The following is a 21,413-nucleotide window of genomic DNA, read 5'->3' as shown; positions in this document are numbered from 1 at the left end:
AAATGGGGAGAAAAACACTTATTCTGCACGGCTGCTGTGAGGAGCAGAGGACATGTTGGTAAAGCTCTTAACACATTAGACATGGGCATTCCTGGTGCTGAAGACACGGGGAGAGTGCTACGAGAGGGACAGGAACAAAGTTATCAGCGTTCACCTGTGTACCTGTCCCTAGCACTGATAATGCATCCATGGGCACTGGTGGGTGAGCATGACCCTAAAGGGTGTCTGTGAACATGTGTACAGAAACAGAAGTCTCTGAGAAGGAATGCCCAGGTGGCTGCAAATGTGAGCCACCCACCATACCATAGTATTGACTCTTTCTTCACAGAGCCACATATAAAGGCTGTTCCTAAACATACAATAATCTTTACTTAAAACTACTGAATGAGTGATGCTTGTGACAAGGATTAATATAACTGTTGCTTTGTGATTAGACTTGAGGTTTAAGCCGCTAAACACAATTGTTAGGTCACCAGCACATTAGAGACCTTACAAAGTGCTATCAAGTTTCAGAGCTGGCTTTTCATAACAATGCGCATATGTAGAGGAACCATCTTGTGGGTGGTCAGTCTGCCATTCCTGCAAGTGTCAGTCACCTACTTTGAGGTGTGGTGTGCCAGGAGTTAGCAGACAAGTTCCGAGCATGGAGAGAGACACCACATTTGGAAATCCACAGCATCCCTGAACTTCCGAGGCTATTTAGGCTACACCAAAACATTAATTGCTGCAAATTCAATAACCAGGATTGACGTGAATAAATGCACAATGAAATGCAGCTGTTGTGTCACTGAAGCCAGCATACTCTAATTTTTATAGACTTTCCTTTTTTTAACCTTAAGTGAAAGTTATCTGAATACATCTATTCACTGGTTTTGGAAATTAAACTCTCTTTACATCTCTATTATACTCTAGTTTCTCAAAGAGATTTCGAGGTTGAGAGGTTAGAAAGCCCTGGCTGAGAAATGCTGTACATTCACAAAACCTATTTAATGTAGGGGACCCAGGTCTGCACACCAGCGCAGGGCAGGGTGGGCTCCTGCAGATCTCAAAGCATTCTGTGCTGGAGAGGAGGTGGGCAGGGCTCTGTCCCTCGGGAGCTGCCTCCTAATCACAAGGAACCGGTGGGGCAAAAGGGCTCTTTGAAGAGTACTCCCTGTTCTCCGCAGGGCCAAGGTGACCTACACCACAGCTTGCAAGGTACTTCTCACCAGCCATCATATGCTCAGTGACACTGAGACAGCAGGAAGGGTCAGAGGACCTGCTGCAGGGGCTGCCCAAGCATGGCGGCTCCAGATGCTGCAAGGGGGCAGGAGTGGAATGGCACTTGCCCCTGTGCCTGGCGACAGAGGGTGAGCGCTCAGGCACACAGAAGAGCTATTAGTCAAGTGCTGCCAGGATCCATCATTTTCTTTGTCAATGTATGACCAGGAAGATGAAGGGTGAGGGTAATATGTTCATATGTTTGTACCTGCAATCTCACCCCTAATATCATTTCCTGCTTTCACATATGTAGTTTCGCCCCCATTTGATTCTTGGCTTCTAGGAGAAGATGGACATACATGCATGGGTGTGAGTGTGCATTTGTGTGTCTGTGTGTGCATCTGCATTAACTTTAACTCCTCCCACCCCCTCAGATATTTTAAAGCTCCATACGATGCAGAGGGAGAAGATGATAAACCAGTGGGTGAATTCTTACAAATCAAAGGCCACACAGGACCAATTTGAGAGAAGAATTTTAGTGGAATTTAAACAAACCTGGTATAAAGCAGTAATTGTGACCTATGAGTAGAGATAACTCTCTAAAAGTATTTATAAAGAAGTTTTGTGTAAGAAATCAAAGACCAGGGTCCCTGGGTGGCTCAGCTGTTTACCCATCTGACTTTGGCTCAGGTCATGATCTTGAGCCCCACTTCAGGCAAAAAAAAACTCAGATGAGTCCCGCTTCTCTCTCTCTCTCTCTGCCTCCCTCTCTCTCTGTACCTCACTCACTTGCACCCTCTCTCTCAAAAAAAAAAAAAAAAAAAAAAAAAGAAATCAAAGACCAGATACCTAATTTGGGCCAGTTCAGTGATGAAATAAGGGAAGTAATATGAGCACGCCTAGGAATGTTCTATCTTCAAGGGGGTCTTTTAACTGAAATAGGTGCACCCTTTTCTTATAGGACATAGTGTATTTATTTTCTCAGATGAATAGGCCAATAATTTCATAAAGAAAATATAAGTGATTTGTTCACTGTAACAAAGCAAAGTTGTGCAAGAACTAACACAGAAACGTTTTTCCCTGTGAGCCAGTTTGGTCTCCATGGGAACATACATTTTACAAAAACACACACAAAAAAAGTTTACATTAATAGAGGGTTATAAATAACATGCTGCATGCTTATTAGAGATATTAGAGATTTAAAAAAAATTTAACGTTTATTTATTATTCAGAGTCAGAGAGAAACAGAGCATGAGCATGAGACAGGCAGAGAGAGGAGGAGACACAGAATCTGAAGCAGGTTCCAGGCTCTGAGCTGTCAGCACAGAGTCCAACGTGGGGCTTGAACTGACAAACCACAAGATCATGACCTGAGCCAAAGTCAGATGCTTAACCGACTGAGCCACCCAGGTGCCCTGAGATATTAGAGATTATTAGAGATAATACCTGATCATAAGTGAGCTATACCATTTTTTGTTCATTCCTTTCTTACAGCTTTCACTTAAAGGCTTTACCTAAGATTTCTCTTTGACAAGCAGTTTTTGAGTATTGCCCAATTTTGTTCTGAATTTTTTTTTGATAAAAAATACTAATTGGAATCAAAAATTTTGGTTTGTGATATAAACTCAATGAAGATTGTATCATTTTAACGTCATCCAGCTAACAGAACTATCCAGAAAAGAACAAAGGGGTCATGGAAAGTAAATCCCTTTGTTCAGCCACAGTTCTTTTCTCTTCTTGATTTACTTCTTCTGATCTTCACTCGGACCTTCAAACAGACTCTTGGCAATCTAAAGCATGAATTGTTTACTTCTTAGCTCAAAGACTAAAATTAGAGATGTAAAATTGGACTTTGCTGTGGCTATTTGCTCATACACAGTTGGACAAATATTGGAATGGTCTCTATTACCCTTTCTCTTCATACTTTTTCATAACTAAACATGAGAGCAGAAATCTAAGAATCAGGAGACCTGGGCTAAATATCACAGTTTTGCCCCAGACTCAGGGCTGACTCTAGAGGCAGCTATTCTAGCCCCCAGGGGTGTTAAAGCATCCACATGTTTGTAATTAGGAAACCTATACCAACTTGTTCAGAAAGGTAGTTTGAGATCCTTGGAAAAGAAGATGCTATATAAACAGAAAGATTGGAGGATTCGCCTGAAACCTCAGGCTATCAGTCATACCGGTAAAGTTATAAATGTTTAATTTATTTGTATTGCTGTCCCTAAGAATAAAAAGCACACACCATGAGACTTGATGAAGTTCCTTTTAAACAAAGACTTTTGGGTTTTTGTAATTAGTGAAGTTTGGCAGTCTTTAAATGGAACAAATCATAGAGAAAGGTACAGCTAAACTGTTCTCCAAAATTAAATTGATTCTTAGTATGAAGTTAAAGCACTTAATTAAGTTAGTCCAGAATTTCATTTGACAACTGAGATTCTGCCTACCTCTGAATCATCTGTCTAAAAGAACAGTTACAATGACTCTATCTAGTCTAAATCAAACATCCAAAGATAAATACTTACTCTGTTCTTATGGTTAATCCTATGTCAACAACTATAGGCTTTCTAAGCTCCTTTACTTTAAAAATTGTAGAATTCTCTGGATTGCAAAGTCTAAGGCTTGACTGAGCTGCTTTCCTTTTAACTGGTACCCCCAGTCTCACAGTGATTCTTGTGTGGCTGTTTTTCCCAAGGGTAATCTGCATTTCAGATGATTGAAGATGTCCATTTGTGAATGGCGCTAGCTACAGCCCTTCAAAATCTCCATAAAAAATCTCACTCTGGGAAAAAAAAAAACTGTGAAGAAAGTCTTCTGCCTGCCCCCTTGAGCGTGCAGAGACTACCAGGCTGTGGTCCCCAAAAATTACTAGTGGGACAGAGGGAAGGCCACTGATGTCAAATCACGTATCACTACACAGAAAAATGACAAATTGCTTATCTAAAAAATGGCATCATACAAGCATCTACGGTTTCTTTTCTCATAGATGTCCTTCTCTAGGATTCCACAACTACATGTATGAATGCTGGTTTTGAAGTATACAACTCTGTAGGGGCGCCTGGGTGTTTCAGTCGGTTAAGCAAGCATCTGGCTCTGGTTATAATGTCATAGCTTGTGAGTTGGGAGTCTCATGTTGGGCTCTGTGCTGATGGTGTGGAGCCTGCTTACAATTCTGGTTTTCTCTCTCTCTCTCTCTCTCTCTCTCTCTCTCTCTCTCTCTCTTTCTCTCTCTCTCTCTGCCTCTCCCCTGCTCATACTCTGCCTCTCCCTCTCTCTCCCTCTCTCTGCCCCTCCCCTGCTCATACTCTCTTTCTCTCTCAAAATAAACTTAAAAAACTAGTTTTAAAGTATGCAACTCTGTGTATAAATGAAGCAAATTCTAAATCTACAAATATACAGAATTTCATTAAAGTGTTCACTACCGTAGGAGCCAGTTTGAAATATGACTTGGAATGTGGCTAATTTGAGTTGAGATTTGCTGTAAAGTATAAAACACATTGTTGCATAGACTGTAAAAACTTAGTAACACAAAAAGGAATAGTTTGGATACATTGGGTTAAATATTAAAATTAAGTTCACCTGGTTCTTTTTATGTTTTAAAATGTGGCTACTAGAAAATTTTAAATTTCCTAAAATTAAATGACTCACAGTGATATTCTATAGCATCTTTTATCATGGCATGAAAAAAGAAATTTTAAATTAGTCCGGATTAAGTGGCAAAAACTGGAAAAAAAATACATGACATCAGGCTATATAAATGATTTGTTTCACTTAGGAGTTTTACAATGTCAAAACATGAAAGTATATTCTGTATCACTGAAAACAAAACAAATTTTATACTAGATGGCAAATAAGACTTTCATGGAAAAAGTGTTTATTATGCTAAAATCATATTCTCAGATTATGAATCTTACACTGTGTAGGACCCCAGCTCCCTCACTCTGAAGAGGAGAAAATTAAGACTCAGAGTGAAAAAGTGATGGGTTTGCAGCCCCACAGCTAGCAAATAGCAGCACAGTCTAAGGACCACCAGCAGAGCAGGCATGGAACAGGGTTTTTTGTGTCAAGCCATACAGTCAACTGTCTTTACTACAAGAAGTTCTCAAGCCAAGAAAACAGGAGGCAAGAAAACAAGCAAGATTTCATGTTCTAAATGGAGGTAAGTTCCACAGCATATATTTAATTCTAATAAAACCAGCTCATGAGGTAAACGCCCTCTAGAAAATGTATGATAGAAGTATTCTCCTGGATGAGTGGAGGATTAACTTTTAAAAAATGCTATACAAAATGTGGTAATGTGTTTTTAAGAAAAATCACTGATAACTCTGGAGCAAGGGCAATTGATTATAATTTAATCACAAAAGGTTCACTTCATTAACCATTACTTAGAATTGTTCTACAGCATCTGTGACTGTTGCAATGATTTCTACATGAGGATGGTCTGGCTTTTTTATTCATCCTAGTAGCCGAAGTACCTCTTTCAAGGTGGTCTGATATGGAATGGATTCCCATAGTCTGGATTCTGCAGTTGGGGATACAGTGAGGCTCTAGTTCACTTCCAACACAAAGAAAACAGCAATGCGTACCATATATTTGATCCTAGTAACAGACAGGGCCATCCAAGAGTAATGTTTCTAAAAGTAATAAGCTTTCCCTACATACTGATCCGAGTAACTAGAGCTAGGGAAACTGTCTCTAGGGACATGCTAATGTCTCCCAAAGAAGGCCAGTCAGAAAGTTCAGCTGTTCTATCTTTGGTCCATTAATACTGGATGTTGAGTCAGGCTACATCCCAGAACACCTACAACTGAAAAGTAATTCTTCTCAAATGAAAACTGGCATATTAAGTGTACCCTCTGGGTTTGGGGAATGCTTCCCATCCCAAAATAAATTTTTAAGCACAAAGAGACAGTTAGAAGTGGTCACTCTGCTGATAACTATGTTTTATTCAGTAATCTGTCAAATAAGGGGGAAAATGGCGAAGAGAGAGAGAGAGAGAGAGAGAGAGAGAGAGAGAGAAAACCCAAAGCAGACCTTTACATTTTAATTTCTTTGTCCCAGTTCTTCCTCCCATTAAAAAAAAAGTGTGGAGTTTGTGAAAAGAATGAGCAGAGATCATGAAAGTATGATATGCCTTCCATCTTTCATTGGCTCATATTCCAGGGAAAAGAATTACAGCAGAGAAAGGATGTTGCCAACATGTATACAATAGTAGTGTTAACCATTCTGACTTGCAATATAAATTGAACCATTAAAGGATTTTAATGTTCCTCATTAACTTTTATTAGCTTTAATTTTTAACTTTTTCTCTTCCTCTTAAAATTAAAAATGAACATTCCCTTCAACTTTGCACACCTTCAAGCAGCATTCAGGCTAATCAAGGTCTTGGAGGGATCGAAGACAAATACAGGAGGAAAAACACCACAAATAACTGTAACCCCTAGTGCAGAGTTTCTTTCAGTGTCTTCCTTCATAAAAAACAGCAAGTGGGAGGTTATAGTTTTTAAACTTCACAGAAGAATCAGAGATCTCATAGTCCTTTTCTGTTAGCATTCATCATCCTTCATCACCAAAAATAAGTGACCTAATTAAATAATTCTGGAGATAATTTTTTTCTCCTTCCTTTGTATAAACATTAGGTTAAGCACTCTAATTTTAATATCTTATGTAGTAAAATTTGTCCCCAAATGTAATGCCTACTGGTTGATGAAAATGATACCTATTAAAAAAAGAAAGAAAGAAAGTTAAGAAAGAAAACAAAGAAGGAGAAAAAAATACCACGAGGATCTTCTTCTCTCTATAGATGGTGTATCTGAGTTGCCACGTGATATGGATGGATGGAAGAATGAAAAGATAGATGGATGGATGGAAGGCAGGAACACAGGTAAGTATCACATACACAAATAAAAACCTTTTGACTCTCAAAAAAAGCCTTTTAATTTGTGTCTAAAAACAATGATGTTATATTTAAAAGAAGCATTTCAGAAAAGAAAATAAGGGCATATTTGCCCTTGGTGAGAAATTTTTTAAAAAATCTGTGGAATATTACAACATAAAAATACAGAGTTTAGGGGTGCCTGGGTGGCTCAGTTGGTTAAGTGTCCGACTCTTGTTTTCGGCTCAGGTCATGATCTCATGGTTTCATGGCTTCGAGCCCCACATCAGGCTCTATGTAGGTAGTGCAGAGCTTGCTTGGGATTCTCTGTCTTCCTCTCTCTCTAACCCTCCCCCACTTACTCTGTCCCTCTCAAAATAAACAAATAAACTTAAAAACATTTTTTTAATAAAAAAAAAATACAGAGTTTCACTTCCTTATACACATGCCTGTCTGGGAACAGATCCAATTCCCAGATGATCTCTAAGCGCACTAAAAGGCCAAAGCAGCATTAACAAATCACCTGTCAAAAGCAGATTTATGTTATCTTCTGTCACACAAAAAAGAGAGTATAGAGAATCTTTCAGTTACAAAACTGGCTTCCTCTTATTTATTGTTACTTGGTCCTTTAATTATTTGATCCTTTAAGAAAATACCTGTTATACAAAAACATACAAATATTATTTAGCCATTGAGAAAAGGAGGAAATCTTGCCATTTGTGACAACATGGATGGAACTTGAGGGCATTATGCTACATGAAATAATCAGAAAGAGAAAGTCAAATACTGTATGATCCCACTTATATGTAGAATCTAAACAAAAACAAAAACAAAAAACTGAGCTCATAGATACAGAGAACAGATTGGTGGCTGCCAGAGGCATGAGTTGGGGGCAGGTGAAATGGGTGAAAGTGGTCAAAAGGAATAAAGGTCCATCATAACTTACTTACAAGTAAGTCATGGGTTGTAATGTACAGGATAGTGATTATAGTTCTAATACTGTATTGTAAATTTCAAAGTTGCTAAGAGAGTACATCTTAAAAGTTCTCACCAAAAGAAAAAAAATGGTAACTATGTATGGTAATGAGTGTTAACTAGACTACTGTCCTGATCAATTTGCAATATATATAAAGACTGAAAAATTATGCTTTTACCTGACACTAATATACAGATGATCCTTGAAAAATGCAGGGGTTAGGGGCACTGACACCCCTGCACAAAGATCCATCTATTAACTTTTGACTCCCTCAAAATTTAGCTACTGATAGCTTACTATTAGCCAGAGCCTTACCAATAACATACACAGTGGATTAACACATATTTTGTCTATGTATTATCTACTGTATTCTTATAATAAACTAAGCTAGAGAAAAGAAGACGTCAATAAGAAAATCATAAGGAAAATACATTTACAGTGCTATACTGTATTTATTTTTTTAAAAATCTATATATAAGTGGACCTACACAGTTCCCAACCTATGCTGTTCAAGTATCAACTGTAATGTTATGTTTGAATTATATCACAATTTAAGAAAAAAAAACCTAGTTACTGTTAACTGACTTTTTAAAAAAACTTGCATATTATAAGCATGTCCCAATTATATTTTCATTCACCTCAATTTGCTGATATGCAAATTTGGTAGCCCATTATCTAAAAGACATTTGAGAAGCATTTTCTTCCTCAAAGAATAGAAGGGTGTAATGCATTTTAAAAGACTATATTTCAGTAACAGAAAAAAATAATGCTATATCAAAATGACAATAATATGCATTTTTTTCACCTTGGAAACTTTAGACTTGAAAGAAGCCTATAGTGTAACTTTTCCATCACTCCTGTTGAATTCTAAGACCACCAGTGTAACAGCACCACTCGGAAAACCACAGGGCTGGCCTTGTTAGAATACACATAGAGTTGCTGAGGAACAGGAAACGAAGCCAGATGGTTCTGCTGAGGGAAGCACTTTTTTTTTCTTTATAAAACCAAAAAAGCACTAATAGGTCAAACACAAAAATGCAGATATGGTAAAACGGAAAGCTAACAGGGAGATTTATGTAAATAAGACAAGCACAGTTTTGCATTACGTTCCCATCCATACCAGTAAGTGGAAGGGGTTGGGGAGGGAATAGCACAGTAGATCTATACCACAGATCTGAATGGTTTTCTTGATGGTGGATATAAGCTACTAGCAATCTTTAAATAGGTACTACTGCAAAATTCTGGAAGCCAATAGAGTATGATTTGTGTTAGACTGAGCATCTGTGAATTATCACAAAAACTATTTAAAAAATAAGCCTTTAAATACAGAGTTTAAAGTAACTGTAGTCTACACTCTGGCTTCTTGAACATCCAATTTAATGTGGTTGTTTACAAACACATGAAGTCCAAATGTGGTACAGCACTCAACACAAGCTTTTGGGGTGAGGCAGGGCGTCTCTTTCTGTCCCTCACCCACTCTGGCCAGTTCAGAACCATGCCATTTGCAAGAGCACAGTTGAACACAGGCAGGTGTCTCCTGCAGCACCCAGTCTCTGGTCTTCAACCAGGAAGAGAGTCTGAGAGACTACAAACCTGGCCTCATGATCTTCCTTACTGAGCACGGTGGCTACGGGCCATGGCTCTGGCTAACAGAATGCTAGGGCTGGTCACCCAGAGATTTGCAGCCTTCTCTTCCTTGACACAGTCCTTAGGGGATTTGCGCAGGACAGCTGGGACTGCTGCCACTGTGGAGTCATGATCAGATATTTGGGCCTGGCATCTATGAATTGTGTAAGTGGCTTGCCCCTGCCTCTGGACTTCTGGTGGTAAATAAACAGTGATCCCTAGTAAGCTGTCACTTGTAACTGAGTGTAATCCCTAACTGGTGCATGGACCACCTAGATGATGAGTCTTCACAGTGATGATAAAATGCATAATGTAGCCCTTGTGTTGGTCACATGATCTGACAGATGCTATAGTGGGAAGACCATGAAAGACTGGAGTTATGTTCAGACTCTGAACTGTTTTATCTCAATCTATCTATCAGTGAATATCTCTGAATAATGAACTGCTTCACCTACTAGATGAGGGCAAAGGATAGGAGGATAAATAAAGTTGCTTCAGTTTTTAAATTAAATGAATAGATGAAGCTAATCTGGTTTGAGGTCCATTCATTCTGGGGTATTCATTCCATAAACACCCACTGAGCACGTCCTATGTTTCAGGTACTCTGAGGGCACTCGGGGCTATGAAACAAGGTCAGCATGGTGATCAGATGTGGAAAGTTTTGTGTCTGTGAGAAGGCTGCCCAGCTAACTTGGGACAAGGGCTCTGGCAGCAGCGATTCAAAGGGTTGTAAATAAAGGGTGACAGGACTACAGGGGAAATGGTCAATCCTTGTGGATAAGCAGCTGGGGAGGAGAGTAATAAAAAAGAGGCAGCTCAGAGTGACCCCAAGGCAGAGCAGAATTTTGAGAAGAAATGAGCAGACTGCCTCGCTACCTCTCAAACATGCTACAAAGATGGAACATAAGCTGTACCTAAAGATCTTAAAATTCTTCCCGATGCAACAACTGTCATTAATTATTTTTTTAACACAAACTTGTGTGATAATCATGGTTTTCATGTAATTTAGTTTTTTCTCATCCTGATGTTTTTGCTACTCCAGTTTATATGGAAAACACAGCTGTAGGAAAAAGAGAGGAAGCCCACTAGCCACCTAGCCACAGTATAATGCTGTTCACATAGTGCCCAGCACACATCAAGTGAAACAGGGCATACCACTAGTAGTCTGTCATGCTTTAAAAGGGTTTTCATTGAGCAAAGCCAGGTGGTTAATACTCAAGACACTGTTAGCCCTATCACAGAGGCTCAGAAGTAAGACTTCTTGATACTGTTCCCCTCCCCTTCCCCCGGTCCCCCCTGCAGAGAGAGAGGAAGAAAGAGGGAGAGAGAGATGACAGGAAGGGTGGAAGGACAGAGGGGAAAGGAAGGGGAAGGAGGAGAAAAAGAGGGATAGAACAGAGGGAAGGAATGAGGGAGGAAGAGAGAGAAAGAAAGGAAGATGGAGGGAGGAGGAGAGGGAATGTCTGCACATGGTGAGTTAGGAAAGATCCTACTGACATGCTTAATGAAGTCAACACAATTTCTTTGAGTCTCACTAGACTTCTAACATCTCAGAGCCCTACATCACGCGCAATTAAACAAGCAAACCAGTAATTCATTAGGGATAATTTTAATAGATGACTCATTTAGCCCAGCCAGTCAATGATGCTTTGGTTTCCCAAAGGCTCTAGCAGATAGTTAACTACAATGAAGCTTTCAGCTGTCACTGACAAAAGGTGATGGAATTTAAACTACCTATCCCATTTCTTCAAACTTATTCAGTTTTTTTTGAAGATAAGGATCAAATGAAATGATTTCTGTGAAACCTGTATTTCCTGTACAGAGTTGATATCTTCTTAAAATTATATGAGTGTACAACTATTAAGTTAATACTGCAGAGGAAGTCTCCCATTTAGAATAGAAGACCTGGCCTTTTAATTTTTGGCTCTTCAAATGTTTTAGAGTTTCTTTCTATCTCAGTTTCTCTTTTGTGTGTTCTTTTTTCCACAGAAGGCCAGTGGTAAAAATGCTAGTTAATTTGTAATTTCTAGTGAGGGGTATACTTATTAGAGGGGTAAAAAAAAATGGCTTTAAAATCTCACAAGAATGACTCAATATACCAAGAATCAAGCCAGAAATGTCATGCTGTATCACATGAAGGGATTGTGCTGAAGAGCCATGTTCAACACAAGGCCTGGGCATCTCCTTTCCAAGCCAGATTTTTCATATGGAAATGCAAATAACAATTCCTGCTCTCCTAATCCCTGACTAAAATTTATTGGGAGAATTGAATCCAAAGATATAAATGATAAAGCACTACACAAATATAAGAGGATAACCTTCAGGGGGTTAAAAAAAAAGTCTGGTGAAAGCTCTTTGTATTTTGTTTTCAAACTTGAAATTTAAGATCCAGTGAAAATCAGCAAGCAATTCTTGACTTAAAGGAGATATTATAAGAAAAAACACATGAAGCCATGAAGCCTCGGGGATTCTGATCTTTGCCTTTGCACTGGCAAGGAGAGAGAATCAAGTGCCACACCCAGCATGAGTATTTGTATTGTGTGGACTTGGTGACAGAATGGCCAAGAGGCAAGGGCCTTGGTCACCTTCCTGGAATGCAACCTGCCTCCTCCAGGCTCCACCCAGGCAACCCACACACCATCGCCCCTGGGGCGGAAGCTCACCACTCCACTTTGTGAGTCAGAAGCTGGAGGATGGACCTGGGAACAGGGATCTGCTCGGAGGAAATGAAAGTACACACTCGGAGCACTTAAAAAGATACCACAGAATACTTCTCTTTTCTGCTAGCTACACAGTTTACAGTTTTCTACAGCTGCTATCAGAGATCTCCATATAAGAATCTTTAACTTTTACATGTACAAAAACAAAGTCGTATTATTAGAAAGTTACCTGCTCCTATTATGTGTATGTGTGCATGTGTGTGGGTGTGGGTGGTGAAGGAGATACTGGGGACTGGGAGGGGGGACAAGAAGGGGGAAGGCAAGGAGGAGTGAAAGTTTTCCAAAAACAATAGAATTCGTGACAGAAATCCTGCTTTATCTAGAAGAATCCTCTACCAAATGACGGGCTTGAAAACTACGACAAAATATAGTGAGGACCACACAAGGAAAGATGTTTCTGAATGAGCAGACGTCAGTGTTACCACTCATGCAGAGGGGCACTTAATCTTGTAAGCCAATGCTACTTTTGTGATTATGAAAATTCTGTTTGGTAAATCAGGACCAGTATATCAGTCTTTCATTCTACTTCTTCCATCTGCTCAAATATCCTTCTTTTACAAATAGGAATAAAGTCTAATGATAGTAGAATCTGCAGATAATTGGGAAACTTATCATAGTACAAGAACATATGGGCACTATTCAGTTTTCCTTTATGGTCTGCATGTAACAAGAGTGAAAATTGCTTGAAAATTACTTGCTAGCATCAAGTAAATCCATCACAATTAAAACCTAAAATATGGTTAAAATCATATTCAGTAGATAATGTCTTATGCTAAGTTTAGAAAATAATCTTTTAGTAATGAGAGGGATAAAACACATTTCATATATACATATTCATTTTTATAAACCATATAAAGAAATGGTCAAATTGGGAGAGTATTTTTTGGGCATCTACCATTCTGTGCCAGGCATGTTGGGAAGCACAATTAAGACAAAGAGGAATAATAGCCAGTCCCTGCCTTCAAGGAGCTTCGTGGAGAGAGACTGGCACTAGCCAACTAACCACATCATAGCCTATGCTTGTGGAGAAATGGTTTTATTCTCAGAGATTTCAATTTACTTAGATTCTTCAGGAAGTAATAAACAGTAATGAGTTAAACCCAACCATTCCCCTTATAATGAAAAAACATAACATAAGTGATCTCAAATATTTTACATAACTTTGAGAGGTAGCTGGGAAGCTATTCTAAGGAGTAATTCATCTCTTTCTGTAGGAACTTTACTATTTATTTCCATGGGAGTCTCAAATCAACAATGCAAAGACAGTTTTACAAAAGGTTTCTCAATTTTGCCTTTAAGTAATTCTACTTCTGTAAAACTGCACTTGTTAATTAACTGGGCCTGGCTCAAGCCCCAGTCTATCTTTCCTAAAATGAAAAGGGGATCTTTGCTTAATGGTATCCCAAATTCATCCATTTGGGGCATATTTAGCCTGCATGCGTGATACATCCAGTTTCTCGAACAATGGTAAAAGCTACATGGGAAAACCTTTTGGAAATCTGATCCCAAGAGGACAGTGGCTTTTGATTATCCTTGAACCACAATAAGGCAGAGAGTAAAGAACATGGGACAAAGTCATGGAACAAACCCATTTAAAGCTATTTAACTAGCAACTCAAAGTGGCAGACATTTCATTCCTGTACAGCATCTATTCCCAAGACAGTCCAAAAAGGTGTCTGCCTCTTGGTATCACAATTGCTTCCCTGGGCAACCAGACCATCAGTGGGACAGATTAAGGTATCTACCACAGAGATTGTCCTTGAGTTCAGATCTAATTGCTCTACAAAGCCATCAGGTATCCCAATTTTACTAAACTCAATATGTAGAAAAAGAAATAACTGATCTCACAAATGCAGAAGATCCAATACTCAGAGAGGGGATCAAAATTTTTTCCTTCCTTAGAAAGAAAAGATAAGGAGAATTTTTGACAATTCACTGCAGAGAATAAGCAGAGGAGATATTTTCTAGCATGGTACACAGAAGCAGAAAATAAAATCCATGTCCTTGCCTTACAGAATATTCTATTTGGAACAGGTTTTTCCTTTATGGTTTTGGATATAAAGGCAAAATTAACACGCTTGTATTAAAGGGCCCCATAAGGCCAAGACTGGGAACCTGGAGCCTGGGATCATGAGGGCAGTAAGAGGCTCTCAAGTGGTCTGAGAAAGCTATAGGAAAGGGCCACAGGGCCAGACTCTGTGAGGACAAAACATAATTTTAGTAAATGATTCCCTGTGAATAAAGCAGAAAACTAGGATGAAACCAAACAGTACTTTAGAATGAGTGTAAAAATTAGGATTGTTTCTGTGTGTGTGTGTGTGTGTGTGTGTGTGTGTGCGCGCGCGCGCGTGTGTGTGTGTGTATGAGAGATATTAATTTATTGGCATTCCTGGGCATGAGTCACATGAAAGTAGGAAAGACTAACTTCATTGCAAATACTTTCTGTCCTTTCCAGAGTGTGCTAGTATAAAAAATGAGGCATTTAATATTAAAGATACATACCTTCTACAGGCAAATTCATCATCAAATTTAGATGATGTCGTATTTTAAAAGAGGCAATTATGTCTATATCACACGAATAGCCTTGTTATTAAAGTTAAATAGCCAGTTTTCATTTGTGGGTGGAAGCAGATGTGAAGTGGAAGGCCAGTGAAAGGAGAGAAGCAGGAAGGACAGAGGAGAGCATGAGGAAGGGTAGCTCAGCCCGGATGAGGACCAGCACAAAGGGACTGGGCAGGCCTGACGGGCGGTGGAAGCAGAAAGCTCGTGGAATCTCACAGTACACTTTACATGTAAGTCAATGAGTGTCATAATCTAAGAGGAACAGGAAGGGGCTTTCACACTGTTTCCCTAGGACTGTTCTCAGAAATAGAACCAGGACTTTCTTAGGTACAAGGTATCGTTTCATGTTCCACAGTGGTATAATGACACTTAGCATCATGAGAGTGAGTAAAGGGTGGAGTACAAGCTTCCACCTTAATGTGGTTAATTGCTACCCATTAGAACTTAAATGGCATTTACACAAAGTTTCATAATCCATTTCCACAGGCACTGTATCTCCTGAGTATGCAACTCCATTCTATATTCATTTTCATTTTTTCCCTCCACATTCACACACTTATACACATTTGCCAAGAACTACTTTTTCCAATTTAATGTCAGATGCTCAATTTTAGATTTTTAAAATACAATTGAAAATATCTAAAAATGCATCCACCTCCTTGTTCCTAAACTATCTGTGGATGAAAACTTGATGAATAATCCATCTTAGAAACTTTGATGGTGTAGTCTTCATTCACTGAGGTAGCAATTTAAACAGTCTAGAGGTTCTGGGGATCTTGGGGCACATTCACTCCTGTGATATCATCCCCAGCCACACAAGACCTGGCCAGAGGAAATAAGGCAACTATGACTTTCTGCATTTGTTTAGTGAGGCCTTACTAAAGAATACTCTGGCACCATGAACACTTTGAGAATTCAAACACAACAAGTAATCAAGCTACTCCGCTGAACATAAAAAAGAAAAAAAACCCTATTTGTTGATGTTGCAACTAGTAAGCTTTCCCTTAAATAAAATCTCAGAAAGTTTAAATGGCATACTTTCTTTCCAGATTTGTATGAATTAACACAGGATGCAAAATGCTAGCAGCAGACTGACAGATGAATTAGAAACAAGGGGGAAACACTGGTTAATCCTCCCCAGCTCTGTCAACAGTCTACTTCTCCCCCTGCCAGAGGCTCCCTGGCTTTCCCCTGGTCTCTTTTATCAGCTGAGAACTGGAAGCTGTAAGAAAAATTAACTCATGCAGAAGACAATGAACAGAGAGGGATGGACATCTAACTATCCATTTTCCCCAAACACACCCTCCGCATCTTTGCCTAATACGGTCAATATAATGAGTTCAGCAAGATCTGATCATCTCTGTTTCAGCCACACACTCTCTTCCAGATATTTCTCCTCCATTTGAACTATAAATGGCACAGAGAGAAAAGAGAGAGAAGTTCAATGTCTTGGCTCTCTGGGAAATGGAAAGTTAGGCAGACCCCACTGCTTATGTCTCTCCTCCCCTCACTTCAGTGAGAATTAGTGGTTATGAACATGGCTTAGCTATCAGGCCTGGGCTGGAGTTCTGGCTTCATTCATCTCTGATGGCCATGGCTTTGGGCAAATCGTACCCTGAACTCTCCAACCCTCAGTCCCTTCATCCATAAAGGATTGTTGTATGTTTCATATAAGATAATGTATGTAAAGTCCTCTATAAAGTTTTTGACCCATAATGAGCATCCAACATTTGGCAATTTTTATTATTTTTATTTCTAAAAGTAGTTTTTTAAAATTAATATATGCTACCTGCCAAAAAAGAGGAGAAGGAGGAGGAGGAGGAGGAGGAGGAGGAGGAGGAGGAGGAAGAAAGAAAAAGGAAGGAAGGAAGGAAGGAAGGAAGGAAGGAAGGAAGGAAGAAAGGAGGGAGGGAGGGAGGGAGGGAGAAAAGAAAGAGGTGTGTGTGAGGGACTATTATATTAAAATTCAGATGAGTCTCAAAAATCCCGCCCTACCCCCCATAATATGAATGTGCCCCGGATTGCCTTGAGAACAGGAGAACTCTTCAGGAATATCTGTATGGTCAGTTGTTGGTAGTAAAACCTCATGATATTTTTTAAATGGTTTTGCTGAGTCTTGGAAAAAGTTCAGACTTGGGTCACTGATTATCCATGTATCCCAAGACTAAGGACCCTCTTGTGAGTTGATAAAAGCTTAAAGATACTTCCAGTCCAGTGCTTATCAATTAGGTCATCGTTCCATATTCCATATTTTCCAGCTAAAGTTGTATCCTAGCTAGTTTTATCAAGGTAGGATCACACTGGGACCTCATTAATCAAACTGTTACCATTAATTTTAAACATATAGTGCCATTTTCCAACTCTTCACTGTTAATGTTTATATATATATATATATATATATATATATATACACATACACACACACACACACACATATATATATATATATATATATATATAATTATTAAAAGGGTAGCAAAGTGAAATAAGTTTGAGAAACACTTTATTAATCTTAATAGGCAGTAGTGCATTCATATATTCTAAGTTTTGAGAAGCCAGTCCATGATAAAGAAATCTGCTTACATTTGTGAAATTTAGCATTGTGCAGGCTTATGTGGCTTTAGACAAAGTTTACAAGACTGTCATCTACAGCAACTAGAACCATGACCATGGTAGGTAGTCAACAGAAGGTGTGTGGAAAGAACAGTGCCTCCTAGAGAAGTTAGAGATCCTCTCCTTTCAGGCACCACTGGTACTGTGTTGACATCTTGAATTTGTTTGAATGTGTTCTCATAAATACAATGGTTCAATGTATGTGGACGGAGGCAGGCATGAAAAGAGTGTGATGGTGTCACATAATTATTTAAGAAGATAAAATATTTCAAAAGTTTGAATTATCAACTGACTATATCCTGTAAGAAGTACAAATTCTCGACAACCTGCATTTGTGTAAATTGAGTATTTAGAGCTCTGAGCCATCAGCACTACAGAGTAGTTTTTAAACAGTAATACTTTTTTTTTCTCAAGTTGCAACAATTGTAGATGTTAATTATAGGATCTGGGTGGTGGGTATATGGCTGTTAATGGTAAAATTCATTCAACAATCCTGTACGTTTAAAATGTTTATAATAAAGATTATTGGAAAAGATGTAAGCACATAACTTATTTATTCTGAAGTACAGCATGATTTAATATAGTTTTTATATTCTTCACTTCAAGTTGAAATACCCCTTACCCACTCAGTTTAAGTTTTAAATCATTTTGATCTAGGAAACAAGACTATAAATGGATGTTAATGAACTTGAATCAGCAACAGGAAGTGGCTTTGTATAAATTCTTGCAAAAATGTTTACAAGACAGAGGTAGATTCTAATCATGAATGTACAGCACATTAATGCTAATTTTTTACAGGGTTGTTATTAGGCCCTTTTCACAGATGGGTAAGCTGAGATATAAAGCCCTAAGACTGAAGAACAAATCACTGACACAGCTAGGATCCCTATACTCTGTCAAACGCTCTCTACTCTTCATCATGGAAGTTTATCCATAAGTAAAAAAGTGTAAGTCACTTAATCTAAAGATTCACCAGTGCAACATGTTTGTGTATAAATGAGAAAGATTATATAATTAAAACGTGTGTAAATAAGATGCTATTATAACTTGTTTGATCTGTACTTGCCAAGGCTCCTTTATTCTAAAGCTGATTATAGCGCCAGGATGCAGATGCACTTTAAACATACAATGTTTCTCTTTTTTCATTCTTATGCTTGTTGATTTTAATTTTAGCAACATCTGCTTTTAGTCGTAAGTCTGTGAAGTAACCTCATTTTAACACGTTTAGAAATGCAAGAGATGGTAACACTTCTTAAAATGGAAATAGCAAACTACGTATTCTTACTTAATAATGGCACTTTTTCAGAAATCAAGAAATTTAAATTGAGACATCCTTCAGGACCCATAAATGAGAACTATATAATACTTCTTGCATTATCAACATGTGTTACTGTCTGAACCCCAGGGTTCAGCAAAACCTACTTGTACTGTGGAACAAGCCAGGTCTTGAATGACAATGACAATGACTTAATTTTGTATGTCTGTGTCTCCATAAAATCTGAAAATTTTACATTTTTCCTGAAAGGCCAGAACATTTTACTCTTGCGTGGATGCTTTGGTTCACTGTACTGATACCATTTTGTCAAGGAATCTTCAAAATGGCATTTGGGAAGACCTTTTTGAAGTCTTTGAGCCAAAATGTTTATAAAATGCTTTTATTTTAAATGAATACAAATGTGGCCCCTTTGTTTCAAGGTTTGAGCTACACCCAGGACCAGTGCTAGCCTTGGCATTTGGGGAATGAGATGATACCAGGGTCCTTCTTCCAGATCCACTGAGCTCACAAAAGACTTACTCATTACTTATGTATTTAACAGTGTCATGAGTTTCTAAAACACTTTTTGGCTTATTTTTAAAATGTCATTAAATTTTTTTCTGATTGAAAAGTTTATATTCATTTCAAATATATGGAAAATATAGAAATACAAAGAGAAAAATAAACATAAATGGTAATAAACATTATTAAGATTTGGTATACTGTTTCTCTATCAAAATCTATTTCTGAGTTCTAGTACAAACTTCATTTTTTGCCCCAGTGCAAAAAAATAAAGTTAAATAGAATGAAATTTGATCTATTTGGTTCTGAATTTGGAGAACAAGAATTTGGATAAAGAAAGATAACTATACAGCTATCTACTGCTCTAAGCATATGCAGAAAGCTAGAATGATAGTTTTGAAAAAAAAATCATTTTTATGAACCTTGCCTCATATTTTTAAGTAGGTAAGGCCATATAGATTAGACAAAACAGAGTTTCAGCTTCTATTATTAACATCTCCTTTCTCCTACTTCTTAAATTTCTGAAAAGGTGGTCTTATACATTTTTTAATGAAATGTTCTTAGAATGTACCTAATGTCTATTGTCATAAAATGCCTCTTTGTAATGACAGCTTCAAAGAACATACCGAAATTATCTAAATGTTATGCTGTTCAAAATTTAAAATCAAAGCTGTTCTTCATCCATAATATAAATCAGTATTAGGTGTACAAGTACCCATTTTTAATTGTTATGAACAAAAATAATAACACCTGAAACTAATCTCTGTGTTAGCAAGTAAACTACTTGTTTGCTTTCTTTCGTAAACGTTCAAGTTTCTTTTTGAATCGCATCAATGAACAAGGAAGCCAGATCCGGTTTCCCAGAGACGAATCATTAAGGACAGAAATAGTCTCCTGAGCACAGGAAATCTGTAAGCACCTAAACAAGGACAAACAGACTCCAGGGAAAAAGACAATGTCACCAACATGCTCCTTCATGTCTGGCCACAGAAAGAGCCATGTATATTTAAAAGGATACTGATCAGGGAAAGGTAAAATATAACCATTTGCTTAAAGAAAAATCACACTACTTACACATGTAACACATCTAATTCAGACCAGAATTTAATGTGCAGATAAATCCCAAGAGTGAGAATTTGAATTTCCCTTCAACTATATCCAGTATTATGCAATATTATCATTATTAACAACTCTATCTCTATTTAATAAACAAAATTCATTGGTGTGTAAAGTCACACATTGAGAAGTATGTAGGGTAATAACCAGACACTCAAGCAGCAGAAACCAAAACCTCTGCAAGAATTTCACTCTTAGAGTACTTTAGTAGAATAATGTAAACCTGAAAGTCTTAGATTATACAAACTGAAATTAGGGAGTATTTCCTGAAGCTCTGAGAACTGTACCTGTATACCTAAATTTTTTTTCACAGTTATATGGCTTTTGAGTAGGCAGGAGGGAGAAGGTGCACAAAGTGAGGAGATAGAGGCTTTAGGAAGGAAAGAATACTACTCAAACATTTTTCAACCATCCTCGGAACAACTGACTGACACCTTCATTTTAATGATGGAAAGAACAATTGTGAAAGGTTTCCACATTCAAGTAACATTCAGTGTCATCTACATGTAAAATGGAACCATGGAGCCTTAAAATGAAAGCAGTGTGAGTGTAAATATATCTGCATTAGCAAAATTTTATATGCTACCACTTCTTCTAGGTCATGCTTTTCCACCAGAGGCCTGGCATTGAAAACACCAACTGATACAGGTATTTTTAAGAACATAATGAGTCAGTTCCTACCTCTACATAGTCCTTGGCATGGCCCCAATCTCGCTTGGCATCCAGATTTCCCAAGCTGAAACATTCCAGTTGTCCAAGGTAAATCTTAGCCACTGACCGGCTAATTTTTCTAGTAACAAAATTAGCTCCTAAAAAGAGATAAAATGATGTATGTATTATCAGATAGTACATTTGACATTTAACAGTTTGGTGAACCAAATCCAATCTCAGCCTCTAGGCATTTCTTTCATTCTCCCCCATTCCCCCTCCTTTAAAATAAGAATGAAA

General features: G+C 38.1%; 1 protein-coding gene across 1 annotated transcript in view; it reads right to left on the bottom strand.

Moving 5' to 3' along the window:
- The window catches only part of GMDS (GDP-mannose 4,6-dehydratase), a 628,119-nt gene that overhangs the window by 282,866 nt on the left and 323,840 nt on the right, over window positions 1-21,413 (bottom strand). Inside the window, exon 7 of the mRNA XM_049654927.1 lies at window positions 21,147-21,274. Coding sequence (XP_049510884.1) covers window positions 21,147-21,274 — 128 coding nt within the window. The remainder of the gene's footprint in view (window positions 1-21,146; window positions 21,275-21,413) is intronic.

The sequence above is a fragment of the Panthera uncia genome (genome assembly GCF_023721935.1).
Source record: "Panthera uncia isolate 11264 chromosome B2 unlocalized genomic scaffold, Puncia_PCG_1.0 HiC_scaffold_25, whole genome shotgun sequence".
Taxonomy (NCBI): Eukaryota; Metazoa; Chordata; class Mammalia; order Carnivora; family Felidae; genus Panthera; species Panthera uncia.
The sequence above is the reverse complement of the archived record's forward strand: the minus strand, read 5'-3'. Positions and strand labels throughout refer to the sequence as shown.